Source organism: Metschnikowia bicuspidata (assembly GCF_001664035.1).
Source record: "Metschnikowia bicuspidata var. bicuspidata NRRL YB-4993 chromosome Unknown METBIscaffold_7, whole genome shotgun sequence".
Taxonomy (NCBI): domain Eukaryota; kingdom Fungi; phylum Ascomycota; class Pichiomycetes; order Serinales; family Metschnikowiaceae; genus Metschnikowia; species Metschnikowia bicuspidata.
This window is the reverse complement of record NW_017387737.1, coordinates 223,671-244,188: the sequence shown is the minus strand read 5'-3', so window position 1 is coordinate 244,188 and position 20,518 is coordinate 223,671. Positions and strand designations below refer to the sequence as shown.

Sequence of the window (20,518 nt, the reverse complement as noted above, 5' to 3'; positions counted from 1 at the left end):
ATTTTTCGAGAAGTGGAGATAATATATTATTTTTCTTGGGTTGCTTGCCACTCTGCTATAATCCTCGTTAGAACGTTCTGCATGAAAGATGCTTCTCTTGGTTGCGAGCGATGTGATGGAGTTATTCAGTTCGTTGCCCTCTACTCGTGCAGTATAGGCTGTCTTGGCAGCATTGTCTTTCTCGACCAATCGATAGCATTTTACCTTTCTGCGATATCTAAGTTTTTTCATGATTTACAACGACAGTCTAGTCTACACATACAAAATTGATTCTCTGTTCAAGTATTCAGGGTGCCACTCGATGTTTCATGAGACCCAACCAGGGAGCTCACTGAGGATTCAACTGCACGTAATTTCCGGGAAAGGCACCAGTCTGTCCATTGTAAGTTCCTTTCCACCAGGCATTGGCATCTCCCTTCTCGACTACCTGTATCACAGCCCCGGCAGTGAATGTCAAGTCACCTTGGGCCTGGGCTGTGTAGTCGTACAAAGCTGTGCATGTCTCTGCAACAGCGGGAGCTCCCATAGGTGTAGCAGGGGGAACAGGTGAGGCATTGTAGACGGGTGGGCTTGCTGCAGCAGGGCTGTACAGCGTTGCGGGTGCAGAATACTGTGGTTGTGTTTGCTGCTGGCCCGGTGAGGGGTATGTTTGGTAACCCCCCGTGCTACTGGGCGTTTGCGTCGCTGATTGGTATCCCTGCTTCTCATTTCCAGTTCCGAATTGACCGTACTGGTTTTGGCCAGGAGAGTAAGGAGGAAGCGTTCCGGCAGAACTTGCAGCAGTTGGTGATGCAGAACCACCATTCATCATCTGGTGTCTTCTCTTGGTGGCCTCCAATTTACTTTTTGCATGGCCCACTTTGAAATGGGTGATCCCGATGGCGTCGGCCTGCTCCTCGATATTTCCTTTCTTGGCGTGGTATGCTTCGACAATGTCCAGATTCAAGTCAAAGTAAGGAATCTTCAATTCCTCCATGCGGAAGTATAACGTGTAGAAAATGTTCAATTGCATGTAGTAGAATGACTCGAACAATGGCTTGATGAGCTCGCGCTGCATCTGGAACAAAATTGGTAGTTCTTGCTTCAACATCTCATTGTAGTAGTCGTATTCTTCCTGGGCAATTGTCACCTCAGCCTCGGCATTGTACATCTTCTCTTCGTCCTTGGCAGTTCTCTCCTTCTTCTCCTCGTATTTCTTGTACGATCTCTTGTGTCTGTCCAAATCCACCTGCTTGTGGTCTCTCTTGGTTGCCATCTTGCGGATGGCATTGATCACCTTCAACAATTCCTGGGCCGGCTGCACAATTCGCTTGTCAATCAACTCCAAGTCCGGCTTCAATGTTTCTTTCAATTCCTTCACTACTTCTCGATATTGCTCTGCCGCCTTGATACCTTCGGGGTTGTCCTCAGGAACAGTGGCATTTGGATCCGACAAACGGCCACTGATGGGCTTGTAGATCTCCTCGATTGCCTTCGAAAAGTCGATCTGGAAGTCCAACATACCGTTGACAGCAGTAAAATACCGCTTGGACTCGTCGCTGAGTTTCTTCGTTTCGATCTCCAACTCCTTGAAACGCCTTTCAGCATCCATGTACACGGGATCTTGGGTAATTTCACCCATGTTCATTTTCTGGCGAAGAGACTGCGGCGCTCTCACAAGCGTTTTTTTCAACCCTTTGAACGACATGGTTTTCTTTTCCCAGTATTCTTATACGTTTACGAAAGTAGATAAAGAATCAGAAGTAGGAGAGACCGCTGAGAATCGGAAGCACGGCAAGCGAAAAAGAGATGCGCGAACTTCAATTGCGCGTTTCTGGGTCTGTCTCTTGATGAGAGATTTCACTTTCACACAAGTAATAGAAGTTCTATGCGTACTTCAATTTGCCGGGGTTTGAACCTAAAGAGGAAACGGGTGGGTGTCGGGAACCTCGAACTTCGCCCTGGTCTCCGTGTCCTGTATGTAGCCCCTTTACCATGACTGCGCGCCCTTTTCTCGCGGCACCTCAGAATTTACAGTCCTGAATCCCCATCCAGCCAAGGTGCTTAACAGGCATGTTTCGATCTAGGCTCTGCTGTTCTAGGATCGCTTCAGCCATCTTCAAAATCCATGCTCTCATAATCTAGTTGAATGGGTGGCACATCAAATAGGCCTTCTTCGTTGCGGTGATGTGCAGTATGTGATATATCTACATGTTGGGAAGCCAATTCGCATATTGTCATATAATACTAAGCCCGTCAGGCTGCAGATCACTTTAGCCTCTTAGCAGGAATACCAGTAGTTAACCTTTTTCAATTAATTCTTGCTCATTCTGTTTTCTACAGCACTGTTCTTTCAGATCGCGGGTCTGGAACTCTTCAATTCTTCGATTCTGCTGATTTTTGCCGCAACTCAATAACTTCTCGACGAGGCTATTTGGAGACTCAAGCAATTGCCTTGCCAGCTTGTAAATTTCAAAACTGGATCAAAACAACAGCAACTGGGATACATTAAAGTCCGAGTCCATACCTCTCATTTTGTCCTCGTCATTTTTCGAGCGAGCAAAAAGCCTTTTCATGCTGCGGCGTGGTTCTCGCCCTTCAACAACCTGCCCGCATTTTGCGCCCAAAGTTGCACCCATGATATACCCTTCTTCCACATCAGTTCTGTTCCATTCACAAACTCTTGGGTCCAAGTCGCCAAAAAATGAATTTCCCTCTTGATTTTCAACTCATGTTCCACATGCTTGTGTTTGTGCTTCGAAAATACCTCGAGGCCATACACACGGCTCAATTCGTATCTGAGTTCTATTTGGAGACTGTAGACGAATTATCGCACGCAACCATTATTTCTTTGATTTGGCTTCTCCATCCAACGGAAGTGGCCCGGGATTTGAAGGCTCTGCTCTTAAGAAAACGCAATCTCCAGGGCCTGTCAGAAACTTGTCTGATCACCAATTGGGTGTCTTTGAAGGCACTCAAATTATTCACGGGCCTCAACTATGTGCCGATCCAAGCACAAACTACCGAGACAGCAATATACAACTGCATTTCGGGCTTTGATTTGAAACAAGTGCTCGATTGCATTTCCACTGTTCCTGAGAGGTTGTTTTCCAGCTTCAAAGTCGATCAGAGAACTGAGGCTGAGGCTGATCCGCTGGCAGTGTCCGAGGAGACCAAGGGGTTTTTCATCCATCTTTGGCCATTGCCAAGGAAGCCAAAGCCTGTTTTTCAGGATGATTCCAAGGCACAAAAAGCCCCTAGCGGTAGGGCAACCTCTGCCCCACCAGCAGATTCACGAACAAGGCCCAGTTCAAAAGACGACAAAATCAATGAAGTGGGAGAATTGGAAGATGATGATATTGCAGGAGTACCAGCACCAAAAACTTCTGCGAGTGCAGCTGGACCTCTGAATAATGCTACTGACATGTTGCCCCCGCCCACATTCCTGGACTTGAAGTCTATGTGGGGTCGGAAAAGACGACCCCACTTATGCTAAATGATGTACTGATATGGTTCGTTACCGGGCTGTGATGACTTTTGCGAAAGTTGAAAGTAAAATCAGAATTTCTCATGGTTTTTTGTTCAGTATGTAAAATGCTTACAGAGTATTCAGAATGGTTAGAGCAGTATGCAGAGTTAATAGGCTGAATGAGAATCTAACGGAGAATTCTCTGATTGTAGTGGCTCCAGTCCTGTCGTTTGCCTCCAGGTCTTATAGTAGTCTCGTATCACAAATCAGACACTTGGCTAAAATACTAGAAGTGCAAGAGAATTTTTCTTGAGTGGCCTTTGCGATTGGACGTGATAATGCAGAGAATATACACAACAAAAGTCATTTCACGTATTATTGGGTCTGGGTAATATATGGTCTCGATCAAAAGGCGTACCCATCTGACAAGAACTGTCTGACGAAAACCTCTACACTCGTATAGAGTCAGTGAACAGTCAGAATTCAAGGGGTGGAGGCTTTGTAAGCTAGGCAACAAGTAGGAGTACGTATCGTCGTATAGCAGTCCGAGTCAAGAGAAGTGGACATGAGACCACCAGAAAGAGAAGGCGGGAAGAGTACGATAACAAGACAGCAAAAAAAATACAAAAATGACCCACTACACTTCTATACAACCGCTTTAGGGTAACAATAAGCCCAAATAATAAAAATCAAACACAGGAGTTTGGGGTTTTCCAACAGCGGTCGGTGTTCGTAACATCAGATAAAACAATATACTGTACATGGCCACGAGGTATATTGCACACACGTATTTCCCACGAGCTTGTACATCCATCGAGAAACTTGCGAACACATTAAGTCAATGGAAGCATTTCAATCACCATGTAGAGCGTGTTGATGGAAGTGAAAATGGTGCCCGAGATTGGGCCAGAAATGAGAAAATTGAGGGGTAGCACGGTGCTCCATCTCTCACGAAGCTACGTCATTTGAGATGGAATTTCCCGGACTAGCGGCGACCTGTACCCAGCTCGGGGCTAGATGTTTCTCGGGTTTAGTGAATGAAAGCGACAAGCGAGGATCCAGGCACAAAAGTGGGTTCCCTCTCCGAAACTCTTTCCAGCCAGGCAAAAGCAATTTTTCCTTGCATAAATGAGTGGGCCTAGCTCTATTCGTTATGGTTTGGGAGACTATTGCAATCTCAGGGTATCAGCAGTTAGGCCTCGCCCGAGTGCGGCCCGCATGAACGAAAAAAATTAGCTGATCTCAGGCGCGGCATCACGTGACCCGCTGACATATTGGCGCCAGTGCTACGAATTTGGGGCACTTTCTAACTGCCAGCTATTCCGTAGTCCAGCCTCATAAATACCCAGCAGCAGGGCGCCCGACTTTATTGAACTCGCAAAAATGCTCGACATTCTGTCTTTCGATGTCAGCGAAAAAACGGGGTTTCTCCCCTCCGAGTTCCCCGTGACGTGCTTGCCTCAAGCGTACTACAAGCCTTGGGAAGACTTGGTGGCCAATTTGCCTGCCTTGCTCTTGACCAAACGCGTTAGAGGGCTCGTTGATAAAATGCCCGTTTTGTCCCCTGACCACTTGGAGAACGTTCCTCAAATCAGACGGGCATACCAGGTCTTGGGCTTCTTGGCGCATGCCTACGTATGGGGCACAAGTGAGCCCAGCAGCAGAATTCCAGAGCAAATCGCCGCTCCTTTAGTCCATGTGAGTGAGACCTTGGGACTCCCTCCTCTTGCCACCTACGCCACCTTGTGCCTCTGGAATTACAAAGAGATTTTCCCTACTCCCGCGGGAGAAGAAGACCAGGAAATGGACTTGGACAATATCGCCACGATCAACACATTCACAGGGGCCATGGACGAATCCTGGTTCTATCTTGTAAGTGTTTTCTTTGAATATAAAGGTGGCCGTGCCATCAAATTCGGTAAGCAGGCCTTGGAACATGCTGAGAACGGAAACATCCCGGCGTTGACTACGTCTCTACAAAACTTGGCCCTGGCTATCGACCATTTGGGCTCTGTGTTGATGCAAATGGAGGAGATGTGCGATCCGCACGTGTTCTATTTCCGGATCAGGCCATTTTTAGCCGGTTGGAAGAACATGGCTGATGTCGGTCTCAACAAAGACGGTGTTTTATATGGGAATGAGACCAGCCCCAGAGCGTATGCTGGTGGCTCGAATGCCCAGTCTACTTTGATCCAGTTCCTCGACTCTTTGCTTAGTATCAACCATCACTCAACTGGTGAGCGTCCTGCGCCGCATTCGGAGAGCAAGGCAGAGCCCGCAAAGGCGGCCAACTCCTATCTCATGGAAATGAGAAACTACATGCCACGGAAGCACCGGGAGTTTTTGGAGGCCATAGATTCGGGTTCCAAGATCAGGCAGACGGTGTCGGCTCATCCCGACAATGGAGAACTCAGCTTGAGTTATGATGCCTGTTTAGCGATGACAAAACTGTTCAGAGACAAGCACATACAAATCGTCACGCGCTACGTGGTTCTCCAAGCAAAGAAGGCCCCCAAGCTCGGATCGCTGCTGACAATGAGATCTGGCTTGGCAAAGAAGAAACTTAATGACGGAGAGGAAAAGGGCACAGGCGGTACCTCCTTGCTCCCCTTCTTGAAACAATGTAGGGATGAAACTGGAGATCCTGCTGCGGGCAACTGGGGCAAACGGATTCTCAGTGACGGTGTCATGCGGTTAAATTACTCAAAACCGAATGGTCTCAATGAGGACTGAGTTTCGAGGCTTAGACAAGGCACAGGCGCTACCTCAAGGTAAACTAGTTTGTTTGGAGTCGTGAGCACATGCTCTGACTTGTGATGGCTTGGGAAATTATGACGCAGTTTATGATCATTGATGATGGGAAACGAAATACAGAATGGTTTTTTTTTTTTTTTGGTTTTTTATATCTATCTATTCGGGTTGTGAAATCAATATCACCGGTAAGGAACATACAGATCAACTGAGAACAAGTAGAAAATGCAATGGGACTTTCGTGCCAGAACAACAAATTAATCCAAGATAGAACTAAAGCAACTGTGGTTTACCAGTCTTGATAGGGACGTGGTATTCTTTGAACACTTCACTTATGTCTAAGTAGAAGAAGGGTAAGGTGAAATCTATCTTGGGGAAAGAATGTTTTTTAATATTACAAAATATGCTCTCACGATGCGAATTCACCTTGATTGATTTTCACGTTTAAAATCAACAAACCTGACTTGAAAGAAGATCCAGTTGAATTGAGCTAAGTCTTATCGCGAAAAGAGCACACAAGAGAGTAGCCAAAAAAAAACCCCCTAGGGCTTGCTCTATTTGATTATCCTTCCCCATCTTTAATGTCTTCGTCACATTAAGACCCGTACACCACGGGTGAAGTTATGCACGGGAAGAAAATTTCTGGCCTCAGGAGGTGCATGTTCAGATTGTTCTCTCGAAAGCCGTTGAACTTACACAAAATGTCCACTGAAAGTCCGGCTGTTGCCAAGGCAGCTGCCGCTGGCGCGTCTCAAAAAGCTGCTGGAAATCAAAAGCAACTGAAGAAATCAAAAAAGAATGAGTCACAGTTTCTCTTGAAGACCCCAAAGGGCACTAAGGACTGGTCCGACAAGGATATGGTTTTGAGAGAGGAAGTGTTTGGCACTTTGAGCTCATTGTTCAAAAGACACGGAGGTGTCACAATCGATACTCCTGTTTTTGAACTCCGCGAGATTTTGACTGGAAAGTACGGTGAGGACTCCAAGTTGATTTACAACTTGGAGGACCAAGGTGGAGAGTTGACTTCGTTGCGCTACGACTTGACCGTTCCTTTCGCCAGATTTGTGGCATGTAACAGTATCTCGTCTATCAAGAGATACCATATTGCTAAGGTGTACAGAAGAGACCAGCCAGCCATGACCAAGGGTAGAATGAGAGAATTCTACCAATGTGATTTCGACATTGCCGGAAACTACGAAACCATGATTCCCGACTCCGAGATCTTGGCCATCACCTGCGAAGGATTGACGTCTTTGGGCATAAACGATTTCAAGGTGAAGTTGAACCACCGTAAGATCTTGGATGGTATTTTCCAGGCCTGCGGTGTTAAGGAAGAAGACGTCAGAAAAATCTCATCTGCGGTTGACAAGTTGGACAAACTGCCATGGGAGGTCGTCAAAAAAGAAATGACCGTGGAGAAGGGCCAGCTGGAGGAGGTTGCCGACAGAATCGGCGAGTTCGTCAAGGTCTCTGGAAGCATCCGTGAGACCTTGAGTTACTTGCAAAGTGCGCCACTTTTGGCTCAAAACGAATGTGCTCAGCAGGGAATTGTTGAGATGGCACAATTGGCTGATTATGTTGAGGCCTTGGGCATTGAAAATCACTTGTCCTTCGACTTGTCTCTTGCTAGAGGCTTGGACTACTATACCGGTTTGATCTATGAGGCCGTCACTTCTGCGTCAGCACCACCCACGAATGCCGAGGAGTTGAAGGCACGTTCAAAGAAGGACTCGAAGGAAAAGGAAGTCGAGGATGCCAGTGAGTACGTGGGCGTTGGCTCTATTGCTGCTGGTGGTCGTTACGATAATTTGGTGGGCATGTTTTCCAATGGCAAATCAATTCCCTGTGTCGGTATCTCGTTTGGTGTGGAGAGAATCTTCTCTATCATTAAAGCCAGAGCTGCTAAGCAATGGGAGACTCTTTCCCCAACCCACACGGACGTATACGTCATGGCCTTTGGTGGTGGAGAGGGATGGACAGGGTTTTTGAAGGAAAGAATGGCCGTTACCAAACAGATTTGGAGTGCGGGCATCAACGCCGAGTACCTCTACAAAGCCAAAGCCAACCCTAGAAAGCAATTCGATGCTGCCGAGAAGGCTGGTGCTAAGCTTGCTGTCATTTTGGGCAAGGAGGAGTATCCTGCTGGCAAAGTGAGGGTCAAGGTCTTGGGTCAAGGTGATGACACGAACGAAGGTGAGTTGGTGGACAGCGAATCTTTCCTTGAGTACGTCAAGGAGAAGTTGGCTGCGTATGATGAAGACGGATTGGGTGCGGTCACTAAGATGGTGAAGAACTTGTGATCAGACATTTACTAAGTCATGTTTATAGAAAGCAAACGGCGAACTGCATTTTGTTATATGTAGCAGCGATCATTACTATTACGATGATCTCATCTCTAATATTGATGACAAATATATGTACGATTCTTGAGGCCCCGGTATGGCAATGGATCGTTTGTCAGCTTCATCTTTAGTTTACGTCTAGCCCACCAATTTTCAGGCCCTCCTTGATGCTTCCTGCCCGCTTGACTCTGCACCAGAGAGTGTTGATATCATTCGAACAAAAGTGCCACAATACGCCGCACCAAGAGTCAATCTGAGGCAAGGGATCATAGAACTCTTTGGCAATGCGCCTGAGCTCAGGCAATTTTGTCCATGCGATATACGGGAAATCATGATGCTCATTGTGATACCCTACATTCCAGGTCAAAAGATTTAGGGAGCCGTAGTAGGAGTAAGTTTCTTCCGGAAGTAAATCTTTGCTGACCGTGATGCCATTCACAGGTGTGTGTCTTGGCACATTATTCTTGTTCAGCACGTAATGTTCGGCAATAAAGTGACCGGCACAAGGGTGCAACGAGCCGGCAAGGAACGACGACATAATGAAATAAAGAAGCGAATTGACACCCCAGTTTTTGATCATGACAACGTCCACTGCTATTTGGAAAACGATGTTCAAGAGGTGAATGTATGTGAATTTGATCTGTGTGATGAACATTGGGCGCAACGCGTAGAAGAGAATCTGGAAAGTGGCAAAGAAAACTTTCCCCAACACGTTCAGTAGCACTATGGCCTCAACACGGGTTGGCAAATCTGTGTCCAAGTACTCATCGCCAAGGAACTTGTGATGCAACTGATGATATGGCTGGAATGAAGCAGAGTATGGAATTCCGATGGGCGAGTTGGTGAACACCGCGAACATCTTGTTATGCAACGGCTTCTTAAAGAGAAGATTATGTGATAATTCGTGAATTGCAAGAAAGATAGCCTGATTTGCCGTGGCACCGATGACATAAGCCAATGCAATGAACTTGAACGAAAGTGGACTCAGGTTTCTAAGGTGATGGGCAACAGCAAACTGGAGTGCCACAACTAGTGCCACTATCCATTTCGTTTTGGGCTCATATCCTGTCAATTGGGAAACTTGTGGGTACTTTGCAATGATAGCTTTTCGTCTTTTCGTGTGGGGCTCGGATTCGTTGGTCCAGTAAAATTCATTAAGAATCTCAATCGGTGCGTCAGCTGGAGGCGTGACGACCTTGAAAGTCTCGTTGGAGACACGATGAGTAATTTCGCCCATGAAATGGAATTTATGAAAAAAGCACCGTCCTGAGATTAACCAGGGTGAGCTTTAATGTAAAGAAGGTGTATATTTATCGGAAACAGCAGAGCATCTGCTGACGTAAAGAAATCAGTCCACTGCAGATCGATGGGCCTTTTTTCTCTCTGGGTACGACAGGGCGCTTCTCACCAAACGATTCGCGGCATGATGCAGGAACCATCATCGCTCTGATAATATCACAATGTTGCCCAAATCAAACCGAAACACATTAACTTAGTCATCGGCCTCAAGATACTTCATCTAGATTTCTCTTCTATTCTTCCACTGCATGTATACATGTTCATGTAAGATAGGCCGAAAAGTCTGTCATTTTATCCTCCCCAAATGTCACTGATGTGTACCACATTTTTTGCACGCGTCCAATATATTCGCGACACAGCCCTCGGTTCAATGCCCATATTTAGTTTGGTCGCGAGTATGCACGTACAATACCCAATTCATTCATCATGAGAGATGCAGACACATGATCACGTGCACCTCGCAGTGAATTCATCATTGGTTGAAGTATTGGGGGTACATAGAGTACGCACCCTGCGTAGAGGGCTTATCTTTTTTCTGATCATCTTGCGAGGGCATATTAGGTGGGTATTGCGGAGGCATGTTGGGCGGGTATTGCGCAATCATATAGTGCGGCGGTGCAAACATTCCGTAGGAGTTGGCTGGAGTAGGTGCCATAGGCTGCGAGGACTGGAATGGAGGGATTCCAGGATAGAAGGCTCCATTTTGCTGAGGCAAGGGCATAGAATGAAATGCGGTGGATGGAGGAATATTCCCGGTATATGAGGCGACAGGGGGAAGCTGACCCGCGTTGAATCCCATGTAGTATTGTGAATACTGCTGCATGAATGGAGACTGAGCAGCCAGGTTCTCTTGCGAAGCATGGAACTGTTGTGCATATCCCATCTGAGAATTTTGGTAGGCGGCCCTATCAAAAGTCGCTGCTTGCGAGGAATCTTCCAGGTGAACTGATTGTTGGCTAGGTTGTTGCAAGCCTTGGCGACTATCAGGATAGACGAACTGCGTGTGGTTCAACAAACGGTTTGAGCCAACACGCGAACTTTCAGTTGATTTGGAAATGGCCTCGTTTGTGGCGTTCTGAGTGCCATCTCCAGCCGCGGTCGAGTTCTCTCTTGTCTCGTCCTCACTCACAATTGCTGACACCATGTCAGCTAGTCCGACATCGGTCTCCAGTTCTTGACGCTTAGTTATCAACTTGGGCGCGTGTCCAAGAATCATCAGCTCAATCTCTCCCATTGAAGAAGGAAGTGCTTTGAAAGATGGCTTGTCAGTTTCTTGTTCACTCAGGGTAGGAAGCAGAGAGCGCTGGTCAGCTGTTTTCAACGAATCAGACTTGACCGGCTGCTTCGAACGCTCCGCTTGCTTGTTCTTATTCTTTTTGGGACGAGCTGGTGCATAGTCACTTTGTTGGGTTTTTGGGACGTGAAGCTTTTCCACTTCAAACCGTTCTCTTTCGGAGTCCAAGTGAATTCGCGAACCAAAAATCCTTCTTGCCAAGACAACGCTTGCTTGTAAACGCAAAATGTTCTCAGAGCGCAAGCATTCGGCAGCAACCACCTTATCACGGTAGCACTTGTCCCCTGAAGCAAGCTCGACCACCTTGTTTATGCGGAGAACGGCTTCATTGTCAAGAAGTTCAGTCATGCCTTGGTCGTCTTCGTAGAAGGAGGAACCGAAAAGGAGATGAACATTTCCGCTCAGAAACAAGTGGCTATCGTCGAAATCTTTGAATTGACAGCCGATTGGTGTGAAGTCTTTGAAGTGTATATCCTCAGAGAAATAATGACTTCTGATAGGTGCCTTACCATCCACAAATGCATCGATTGTCTTACTCCTCAGCTCTTCGTCAAAGTCCTGAAGAGCATTGAAAGCATCTACCAAGCTGCTGAGAAATTTTTGACCACATGACTTTATAATCTGGCTTTTTCTAAAGAAAGCCAAGATTAATCTAATATTTTTGAGAGGGATCTCAGCATTTGAGGGGCCGAAGGACTGAGGTTTCAATGTGGTGAGATAAGCCGTGATATAACGACAGACAAACCCTCCGAATTTTTCAGGATTGGAGGGCTGTTGCGACTGGACAGCCAACTCATAAAAACAAATGAAGACAGTCAAGTGCTCAGCAATCATGTTGGTGTTTTTAACGTACCTCTCGTAGTAAGGCTCCGAGAAAACGATGTTGAGAAAATCAGACTCGGCCTTTTCCATATACAAACGCTTTCTGAAGGCACTGGGGTAAAAATATTCTGCGATGATGCGTAGTAAGATGTTGTTGACATCTGCTGGCTCTATTGATTGAGGGGATTTGCGAATTGCTTGGTCGTATGCCTCCTCCAACCACGGTTTGGTGAAAGCTGAAACCAAATTGCGTTTTCCCACAGCAAAAGAGAGATCACGAGTAAATTGGGAGCGCAAAAACCAGAGCACGGCACTGAACTTTTGTCCCAAGGAGTTGTAGATCACACCAATGTGATTGTACGGCTCGTGCATTGTTGGAAGCAAGCCAATACATTTCGAGTAGCAGAGCAAGGGGAAAATGTAGAGAGACTTGCCTTTGGACTTGTCATCGTTCAGTTTTTGAATGTGCTTATAGTGTGCATTGACAGACTTGCATGGCTGGACATACGATAAGCGAATCTGAGCCGAGTTCCTGGACACATTTCCTAAGCCAACAAGACACAAGAAGGTGATGTAAGAGAGGGTTGAATGAAACGATTCGTACAGAGTTTCGTTCTTTGCTGTGGGGACCACAATGTCGAACTCCTGTAAGTATTTCTGAGGGATTAATGGATTTGCATACGTAGTGCCGAGGTCGGACATCACGTTGGTGTAAAAAAGTTTGACTGCTTTCACATATTTGTCGAACAGCTCGTTTAATTTTCTCATTTCCACGCTCTTGAACTTTTTCTTGCCACTTTTCAAAGATTGGAGCAGCAAATTGTACAATTCGGCATGCTGTCTCTGGTACAGCTTTACGATTGGATGGTGAAAGTCGCTCCACAAGATCCTCAAAAGGTCAATCAGGTTGCAGTGGGAAATGTCGACTTGCTTGGCGTCTTCGGACTCCACAAATAACTGATGGAATCCTTTCACATCGGCGACGATCCATTTGTGGAATTTGCTCTGAATCACCGTGGTGAATCCAAGAATCAAAGATTGATCGATGAACTTGGAAGCGAGAAAACTGCCGAGCTGGAGCTTGTGATTGGAAATTTCATTTTGGGTGGCTTGCAGAATCATTATATGCGTTTGGGTTGTATCAGTTTGTTTCAATTCCAGGTTAGCAAAAATGGGCCATCATAGGAGTACAGTTTTGGTTGGCGGTAGAGTGTGCCCAAAGAATTTTCTTCACGCTGATTTATGAGTGTACAGAAATGCAAAAACCACCAAGCGCACGGAAAAAATCTGGGAAAGCCTAAAACAATGCGAGCCGAGAGCATGTATAGAGCTGAGCTGAAAAGCATTCGTGCTCTAAAGACCATTGTTTTAGTGAAGTAGAAGAACATCGAAATGCTTTCTGTCGAGGCCCGATGATATTTGCGTTTTGCATGTTAAATTTTCATGCGTTGCATTTTTCATCTCTCGTTTCCTTATCATGTCTGCTTTCTCTCTACTAATAATTTTTTTAAGGTATCTCTTGTGTTGTATTCCCCAGTCCATCTGGTTCAATGCCATCTGATGTCTACGGTGCGCGGGCTTGAATTCAGGTGGCGCTAGGAGTGACGAATATCAAGGCGAGCGACTGACGTCTGGCCCTGGCCTTTGTGTGCGAGTGGCAAAAATAACAGACGACATAAAAAGAGGAGAATCCGCGAGTTACATGTCGGGTCGAAAATCGACACTGTTGTTAGGCAAGCCCAAAGTTCTGATCGACACGATAAGATGGACGAGGAGTTCCCGGTCAAGGTATATGTCTACGACCTCTCCCACGGACTTGCAGCCGTATATTCGCCAATCGTGCTAGGTAGTAAAATTGATGCCATTTACCACACGTCCGCAGTGATCTATGGCCAGGAGTTTTATATAGACCAAGGCATTCAAGTATGTACGAAGCCTGGCACCACAAAGTACGGCACGCCGATCGAGGTCTTGGATATGGGTACCACGCTGATAGACCAGGACACGTTCCATGATTTTCTACAGGATCTACGGGACCACGACGAGGGGAAGTATAACGCGCCAGCTTACGACTTGTTTGACAATAATTGCAATCATTTCACAGACGTGTTACTAGAGTTCTCGGTGGGGCGGAATTTGGAGGACCGCATCCTTAAGCTTCCACAACAGGTGTTGGCCAATCCGAACGGGCAGCTTCTTCGGCAGATGTTAGGGGGTGGTTCAGGGGGAGCCTCGGGAAATGCCCACTTTGGTTTCTGAAGGAGGCAGCGTGTGAAGTCTCTGGAAGCGCTCTAGGGAAATCCTCTGGGTCAACTCAAAATAGTCTATGAGAGTCTCTTTTCTCAGGCCTTGGGCTGGTGCACATCGACTTCTGGAAACCGACGGTAAATGCAGCAATGAACTATTTGCTAAAATTACCCCTGATATTTCGAATATGGAATCAATGAACGGCTAATTTTGAACACCGGGCACTGGAGTCATGTCCACCAAGAAAACAGCGGGTGTCTGCAATACCAGCAAAAACCAATTTTTCACACCTGGTATCATGACTACAAAGTTTGAAGTAGCATACTACCGCGAAGAAATTTGCAGAGAAGTGAGCATAGCTAGATGAGCCCGAAGAAATGACTCTGAGGAAATGACGCTGAAGAGGTAACCCTGAAGAGAGTAGCCTGGGGATGGGAGCCTGAGAGACGATCCAAAGAATTGACCCAAAGGCATCTCAAACTTATTTTCGGTTAAGCGAGTTCCACCAGAGATGCCTCTAGAGAAGATGGTCACTACAAAATCGACCCAAGCATACTTCATCATTGAACAATAAGATATGCTTTTTTAAAACTTAAGCGCACTGCACCAAATGAACAAACACCAATTCGGAAAGCCATGAAATTATGCCCCATCAGAGTTTCCTCAAATCTGGAGCAAAATGCATTTACATGCAAGTCGCGTTCTCTCCTACATGGCAACGGCCAGCCCCATCCACACGCGCTCTTGCTCCTTTAATGCGGGAGGACTCCTTTTAAAGCATTTGGCTGCAAATCCGTACCGCACCCTTGGCGGTGTATAAATTCCGTCCGATAAGACAGACACTCATGCGATTTGTAACACTTTTTTCCTGAGCATAATTCTCTCGCAGGACCTAGACTGTCATTCATTTGCCTTGATCCCTTCTGAAAAACCCGCCCACCTCAAAACCCTTTACGATGGACGCATCTGGTAATAATCAACCAGGCCTTAACATTTCATTCAACCCCATGAGTTCAGGCAGTATTGCCGCCACCAATTCCAGTGGGTATACAGCTGTTAATAGCGAAGATACTGATCCTGAATTGACGTACCTGTCTTCCTTGGTTCCCCAAAGCTACGAGGGCGGTCTGCACGTGAAATCTTATCAATTCCACCACAACCAACCCACTTCAATCGCTCAAAACAGGATCTGGAACTCACGCTCAAACAACACAAACTCATCTGGAGTTAACTCTTCCCCTTCCATGATTAATAATATGGTGTCTTCACCAAGAACAGAAAATCAAGGTATCCACTTGCCTAGTTTCATGAACAACTCGATCTTCGACGCGAACTCCAGACAGAATAACCAGGGAATTTCTGCCCATACAAAACAGTTCAAGCACGTAGACTACAGCAGTATCAGTACCATGAAAGCTACCCCCAAAGAGTCATTACCTACTTCTCAGCAATACGGTGCATATGGGCAAAATATGCCGGGTCAGATTATGGCTAGTTATGGAAGAAAGAAACAGCTGTCAATGAATCAGAGCACTCCCAGCTACAACTCAAGTGTAGCCAGTGTTTCGAGTTTTGATAACAGATGCACATCCTCAGAAACAAAGGGAAATAATCAGAACTCTGTTGAAAAAACTACTAAGCAATCTTTCAACAACTCCTATGAAAATTCTGAACGCGAGACGATCGAGATGTTGAAATCCGAACTCATGTTCAAAAGCCAGCTCAACGAGTCTTTGAAGGAAAAGTTAAGGTTCCTTGAAGAAGAATCTGCTGTGTCGGAGGACGAAGCTAGACAGGGCGAGCAAATCAGACTTCCAAAGAACTACATACAATTGTTCAGAGATCTTACCCGTACTTTGAATGAAAGAACTCAAGAATTAAAGGAGACGAAATCCAAAATTGAAGCTATTATTGTGGGATCTGTCATGACTAAAGACGTTTCTGTCGACTATCAGGGGACTTTTGATGCCCAAGATATTGCCCACAGAATCACAAACAAGTTCACCGTATTACAAAACGAGAACGAAGCACTTTTAAACATGGTAAGCTACAGTAATAAGCAGAGTTTGCTCATTGAATTAGGCTTGTTAAAAAACGAAAACAAGCTATTGAAAGAGAAGTTGGACATGGGAGGACTGAAGTGTTGAATTCTCCCCATTGGCATATATTTCCAAACTAGAATTTATTCACCAATTTGAAGAATCAAAAATAATTATCTTATAAAAAAAAAGTCAAAACAAATTCTCGATCAATGTGAGAAGACAAGTGCATGGCGTAAGTTCCCTTCATGGAAAATATATGAAACGCGACGTACAAGAAAAAGAATTCAATTTCACAATTTTAAAAAAGGCCACTTCAGAAGCTTGAGAGCAAACATTCCATATAATTTTTGGTTTAGCATCACCAAAATGAACCAAAGACCTCTCAAACCAGAAGAGTTCTTGTACCTTTTGGAGTTTTGCCAAAATTGGGGACGCAAAGAGTTTCTTTCTGTTGCGAAAGCCTTGACCCGGTTATTCAATCCTAGACCACAAAGAAAGAGATCTAGAAAAAGAACACACTTATTCCAAAAGTTGCGACTGTTTTTTGGACGACACGAAAGCACGCCAGTTACTCAAACGAATCATGATCGTGCACGCAATAATCATAAGGTTCCAAGGGCTCGATGTTACAGGAGTTTCAGATGTATTGAGCAGATTTCGTCTGTTAGGTGTATTCTGAGGTACACAGCCAAATTGAAAGTTGGCGAGGCAAACGCCAAAAAGAACCTAGAGGACGGCAAAACCGCTTTAGAAACTACCAGCCAACGGAAACAGATTAGAAACAGAGTCATAGTACTGAAAAGAGCTGCTAGGCAAGGTGTACCAGCAAAGAAGCCAAAAAGAAGAGGTCGGAATCTTAAAATTTCAAACTATAGAAAATACCCTCTGAGCAAAAGCCACATTTCGAAAAAGAAAGAACCTTTCCCCGAGACTGTCAATATGATGTCTGTGTGCGATTTTGAACAATCCTGTGAAATGCTGATAGATGGGGCAGACATCGATTTAATGCTGAGATTGCCAAGCAGCGAGCTAGATTTTGTTGAAAGCACGGTACACGCTTTTTTGGTGAAACGAAAGTTTGCTTGATTATTACTTGAGAAAGACGGGTCCTCACAGAAAATGTATGATGATGTGTCCCCTTCGCGTGTCGGGGGAGCGCGTCACTCTCATTTAGGGGATACTGGTGAAAACCCAACTATATAAGACGGTGGATTCCTAAGAACTCTTTCCAGGAAGCCCATGTGTCCATCTCAACATCGTATATATATGCCATGGAATGCCTCAATGAAGACTGCAAATATTCAGGCTGATAGTCGTATATAAACATGACAAGGGCCCACGTGAGCACAGCAAAATATTTCCAGGTCTTGTTGTATACTTTTGCTTTGTACCTTTTTGATTGGTTGGGAGTCAAATCTGCGTAGTTTTTGGCTTCGCCTTTCACAGTGAACATGGGCTGACGACACTGTAAATAAAGATCAAGAAAGATCTTGCACGCAGCCACCAAGACTCGCGAAAAGCAGTAGAGCGTGATTTGGTGAGTTATTCCTGGGTTGAAGTACCCAAAATGTTGAGAATACACCACCCATCCAGCCACGGCCCCAGCAACAAACTTGACAAAACTGGGCCTGCGGCTTAGGAGTTGTTCCTTCTTTAACAAGTTGACCACGGTTTTGTATATGGTTGCAAAAGCTGCCAAAACAGCCGAGTGGTCTTTTGTTGCCTTGAATACCTGCTTTAGCCTGGGCACCAAGGGGCCTGAGCGGTATAGTAAGTTTATCACTAAAGCATGGGAGAACCTTATCTTACCGCCATAAACGACTCCATTCCGCGAGGATTGTACGATCTCAAGCAACGGCCTGAAAAAAGGATCTGTCAATATAGTCATGGGATTAAAAAAGGGTTGTGGTCGCAAATATAGGTATGGCTTTGGAATCCCAGATTTGAGTGGTGTGATAACTTGTGTTTTGTGGGGGAGGATAATGTGGAGGGAGCCAGTGCGGATTCTGGAGATCCACTACAAGCCTCGGGGATAGAGTGCGGCCGTGCGGCGAGCTGCAAATGACGAGCCAGTTGGAACAAGCAGCACGCATTGTTATTTTTTTGTTGTGTTTATTTATTGTATTTCTTTTTTGTAATTTTGCTTTGTAATTTTGTATTGTCATTTCTATTGTCATCCTTGTTTGACTGTTTTTGAGGTTACAAAAGACAGGGTGCAAAACAGGGTTCGGAACGAATCGGGGTTTTGGTGTGCAATTCTCCGGCTGATGAGACTCGGGGTCCGAAATGCAACTCTTTGCGAATCATGGTGATATTCCACATGTGGTAGTTTCTGATGCAATAAGCTAAGTGGCAAAGTACTGTGATTTAGCGCTTGGGGTATGAAATTGTCAGTGCGAAGCTACTTGATTTTTCCTGGTATATAGACGAATACTGGACTCATGGAACCGGAGACAGGTCACGTGTACAACAGGCGTTACATTCGACCTTGGAGCCTGAGCCTGTGGTACAACGCCCATCGAATGACTCCAAGAAACGGGGTTTGCCTGCCAGTCGCGAGTATTCTTCTTTTACTTGTTTTTGGCGGTCTCCGCTGGCTGGGCTTTTTCAAGGTACTTTTTGTTCTTCTAACCCTGTTGTATTAAGCGGGAATCACCGGACACCTCGGGACTTTGCATTGTGACTTCCAAAGAGCTGTCAATGCATACCTGCGAGCACCTGTGGACCACAGTGTACAAAAAAACTAGTCGAGTGATTCAATTACAAAAAGGCCGTATTCATGAAAGGAAAATGAATATCAGTCCATTATTAGCGATTGTTCGCAGGTGGAATTGACCAAGACAGGTTTAATGAGTGTCCCGAAAAGAAACCGCAACACTCCCCTAACCAGATCCTAGTGTTTCAATTTTTCAAGTCTTCTGAGTTCGTGCCATCAAATTCAGCGTTCTTTGGTGCATACTCATTGGTGCCTGATCAGGCCGGATACTGGAAGGGCTAGCCCAGGTAGGTCACGTGCGAACATTCAAGCTCATTGAAGCTCGCAAGTCTTATTCATACGTTCGAGAACGTATCCTCCTTTGCACCCACGGCCTTCAGGGAAGTGATTCTAGCTTCTTTTCAATCAACGCCGACATCCACCACGCGCAAAACACCATTCTCGTGCCGTGCGCACGTTCGATCCTTGTGAATGGCTCGTTGCGTTTTTGAGCTCAGCCATATTTTTCTCACCAGCCGCCCACTGCCGCGTCTGAGGTTTGTGACTTTTTTTTTGGCCTAATTTTTGGAGCGTTTTTTTCTTTGCACCTCAGGAAAAAAAAAATTTCAGACTGAGAAAATTTTTATCTTGTGACAAAAGCACGATTTCAGAGAAGTCGGCCACATAATCTCCAGCAGAGCTAGCCCCGTTCCATCCGCCAGCTTTCAAACTCAAAAACGGAAAAACTGTGCTTTGAGTATCATATTCAAATATTTTTCTTGCAAAAGTCACTAGTCTCCTCACATTTGCACACCCAACAGATTCGCTAATCCTACGCAAGGCAACATGTCGATTTCATACGCCAACGTAGCAGCCAATCCTCAGCAAGGAACTAAAAACGACTCTGTTGAAGAGTCTTTGAATGTATCGGCGTCTGCTCCAGAATCGCCTAAGCTTGCCTCTAGTGCTTCGCAAGTGGCCGAGCCTTCATCTACCCCTCTTAATGAAGACTCCCCTGACACTGTTTCAGAGGAAGTCCCCTCTGAAACTGATTCTTCTGTTCCAGCTGCTACCCCCGCACCAAAAGCAAAGAAGGTTTTGACCCCTGCTCCTGTTCCCTCTAAAGCTGTTTGGGGTGCTACTGGCAGTGTGAAGGTGTCTCATGTGGATGAACATAAATGGCCTACTCCGGACCAAGTTTCTGTGTTTGAACAGTCTCAGCAAACGAGCAGCAAGCCAGCTCAACCAAAAGACATCAAGGCAAGCAAATGGGTACCAATCAACGCCAAGGTCGTGTTGCCAAGCCCTAGATCCTCGCAAAACAGTGGTGCCGGCAATCAGCAGAAAAACAAGAGAAAGAACAAAAACACTCGCAAAAACAAAAGTGCCTCTGCTCCAGGTTTTGATGATTCTGTCAAGAAGGACGAAAACTCCTCCAAGGAGGACGAGATTACTGACTTTGATGAAAAGTCTGCTGCCACCCAAGCCACACCCGAACTTCTGCATGACAACACCGAGGCCAGCTCGAATGGTCAGCAGCAACAAGGCTACAGTGAAAACAAACAGAAGTTTGGCCAG

At 45.7% G+C, this 20,518-nt stretch overlaps 11 protein-coding genes across 11 annotated transcripts; 7 read left to right on the top strand and 4 right to left on the bottom strand.

The window, feature by feature from the left end:
- Positions 1-12: 12 nt before the first annotated feature.
- RVS167 (amphiphysin) lies at positions 13-1,914 on the bottom strand. Its single transcript, XM_018856292.1, has one exon. The coding sequence runs from the start codon at positions 1,685-1,687 to the stop codon at positions 329-331; it is 1,359 nt and encodes a 452-aa protein (XP_018709749.1). The 5' UTR covers positions 1,688-1,914; the 3' UTR covers positions 13-328.
- A 486-nt stretch (positions 1,915-2,400) lies between these two features.
- On the top strand, positions 2,401-3,842 carry METBIDRAFT_220238 (uncharacterized protein). Its single transcript, XM_018855132.1, has one exon. It carries the CDS (start codon positions 2,684-2,686, stop codon positions 3,473-3,475), a length of 792 nt encoding a protein of 263 aa, XP_018709748.1. The 5' UTR covers positions 2,401-2,683; the 3' UTR covers positions 3,476-3,842.
- A 989-nt stretch (positions 3,843-4,831) lies between these two features.
- Positions 4,832-6,181, top strand: METBIDRAFT_46876 (dioxygenase; the record flags this gene model as incomplete). Its single annotated transcript, XM_018858095.1, has 1 exon — positions 4,832-6,181. One exon carries the CDS (start codon positions 4,832-4,834, stop codon positions 6,179-6,181), a length of 1,350 nt encoding a protein of 449 aa, XP_018709747.1.
- Positions 6,182-6,867: 686 nt separating this feature from the next.
- On the top strand, positions 6,868-8,918 carry HTS1 (histidine--tRNA ligase). The gene has a single exon (XM_018856291.1). The coding sequence runs from the start codon at positions 6,901-6,903 to the stop codon at positions 8,497-8,499; it is 1,599 nt and encodes a 532-aa protein (XP_018709746.1). The 5' UTR covers positions 6,868-6,900; the 3' UTR covers positions 8,500-8,918.
- Positions 8,669-9,778, bottom strand: DES1 (Des1p; the record flags this gene model as incomplete). Its single annotated transcript, XM_018859121.1, has 1 exon — positions 8,669-9,778. One exon carries the CDS (start codon positions 9,776-9,778, stop codon positions 8,669-8,671), a length of 1,110 nt encoding a protein of 369 aa, XP_018709745.1.
- Positions 9,779-10,258: 480 nt separating this feature from the next.
- Positions 10,259-12,718, bottom strand: EST1 (Est1p). The gene has a single exon (XM_018856290.1). The coding sequence runs from the start codon at positions 12,656-12,658 to the stop codon at positions 10,313-10,315; it is 2,346 nt and encodes a 781-aa protein (XP_018709744.1). The 5' UTR covers positions 12,659-12,718; the 3' UTR covers positions 10,259-10,312.
- Positions 12,719-13,720: 1,002 nt separating this feature from the next.
- METBIDRAFT_47026 (uncharacterized protein) lies at positions 13,721-14,215 on the top strand (the record flags this gene model as incomplete). The annotated part of the gene is made up of 1 exon (XM_018858115.1): positions 13,721-14,215. One exon carries the CDS (start codon positions 13,721-13,723, stop codon positions 14,213-14,215), a length of 495 nt encoding a protein of 164 aa, XP_018709743.1.
- A 944-nt stretch (positions 14,216-15,159) lies between these two features.
- On the top strand, positions 15,160-16,287 carry MUM2 (Mum2p; the record flags this gene model as incomplete). The annotated part of the gene is made up of 1 exon (XM_018856289.1): positions 15,160-16,287. A coding segment is annotated over one exon (935 nt), but the record flags the coding sequence as incomplete, so codon positions are not given.
- A 324-nt stretch (positions 16,288-16,611) lies between these two features.
- METBIDRAFT_13512 (uncharacterized protein) lies at positions 16,612-17,331 on the top strand (the record flags this gene model as incomplete). Its single annotated transcript, XM_018854380.1, has 1 exon — positions 16,612-17,331. The coding sequence occupies one exon, from the start codon at positions 16,612-16,614 to the stop codon at positions 17,329-17,331; it is 720 nt and encodes a 239-aa protein (XP_018709741.1).
- Positions 17,332-17,440: 109 nt separating this feature from the next.
- METBIDRAFT_46807 (uncharacterized protein) lies at positions 17,441-18,133 on the bottom strand (the record flags this gene model as incomplete). Its single annotated transcript, XM_018858082.1, has 1 exon — positions 17,441-18,133. The coding sequence occupies one exon, from the start codon at positions 18,131-18,133 to the stop codon at positions 17,441-17,443; it is 693 nt and encodes a 230-aa protein (XP_018709740.1).
- Positions 18,134-19,786: 1,653 nt separating this feature from the next.
- METBIDRAFT_47082 (uncharacterized protein) lies at positions 19,787-20,353 on the top strand (the record flags this gene model as incomplete). Its single annotated transcript, XM_018858122.1, has 1 exon — positions 19,787-20,353. A coding segment is annotated over one exon (567 nt), but the record flags the coding sequence as incomplete, so codon positions are not given.
- Between the last annotated feature and the right edge of the window lie 165 nt (positions 20,354-20,518).

Excerpts from the sequence above, each read along its gene's own strand:
- METBIDRAFT_220238 (XM_018855132.1), top strand. The coding sequence starts at position 2,684 with ATGAATTTCCCTCTTGATTTTCAACTCATGTTCCACATGCTTGTGTTT.
- HTS1 (XM_018856291.1), top strand. The coding sequence starts at position 6,901 with ATGTCCACTGAAAGTCCGGCTGTTGCCAAGGCAGCTGCCGCTGGCGCG.
- RVS167 (XM_018856292.1), bottom strand. The coding sequence starts at position 1,687 with ATGTCGTTCAAAGGGTTGAAAAAAACGCTTGTGAGAGCGCCGCAGTCT.
- EST1 (XM_018856290.1), bottom strand. The coding sequence starts at position 12,658 with ATGTCCGACCTCGGCACTACGTATGCAAATCCATTAATCCCTCAGAAA.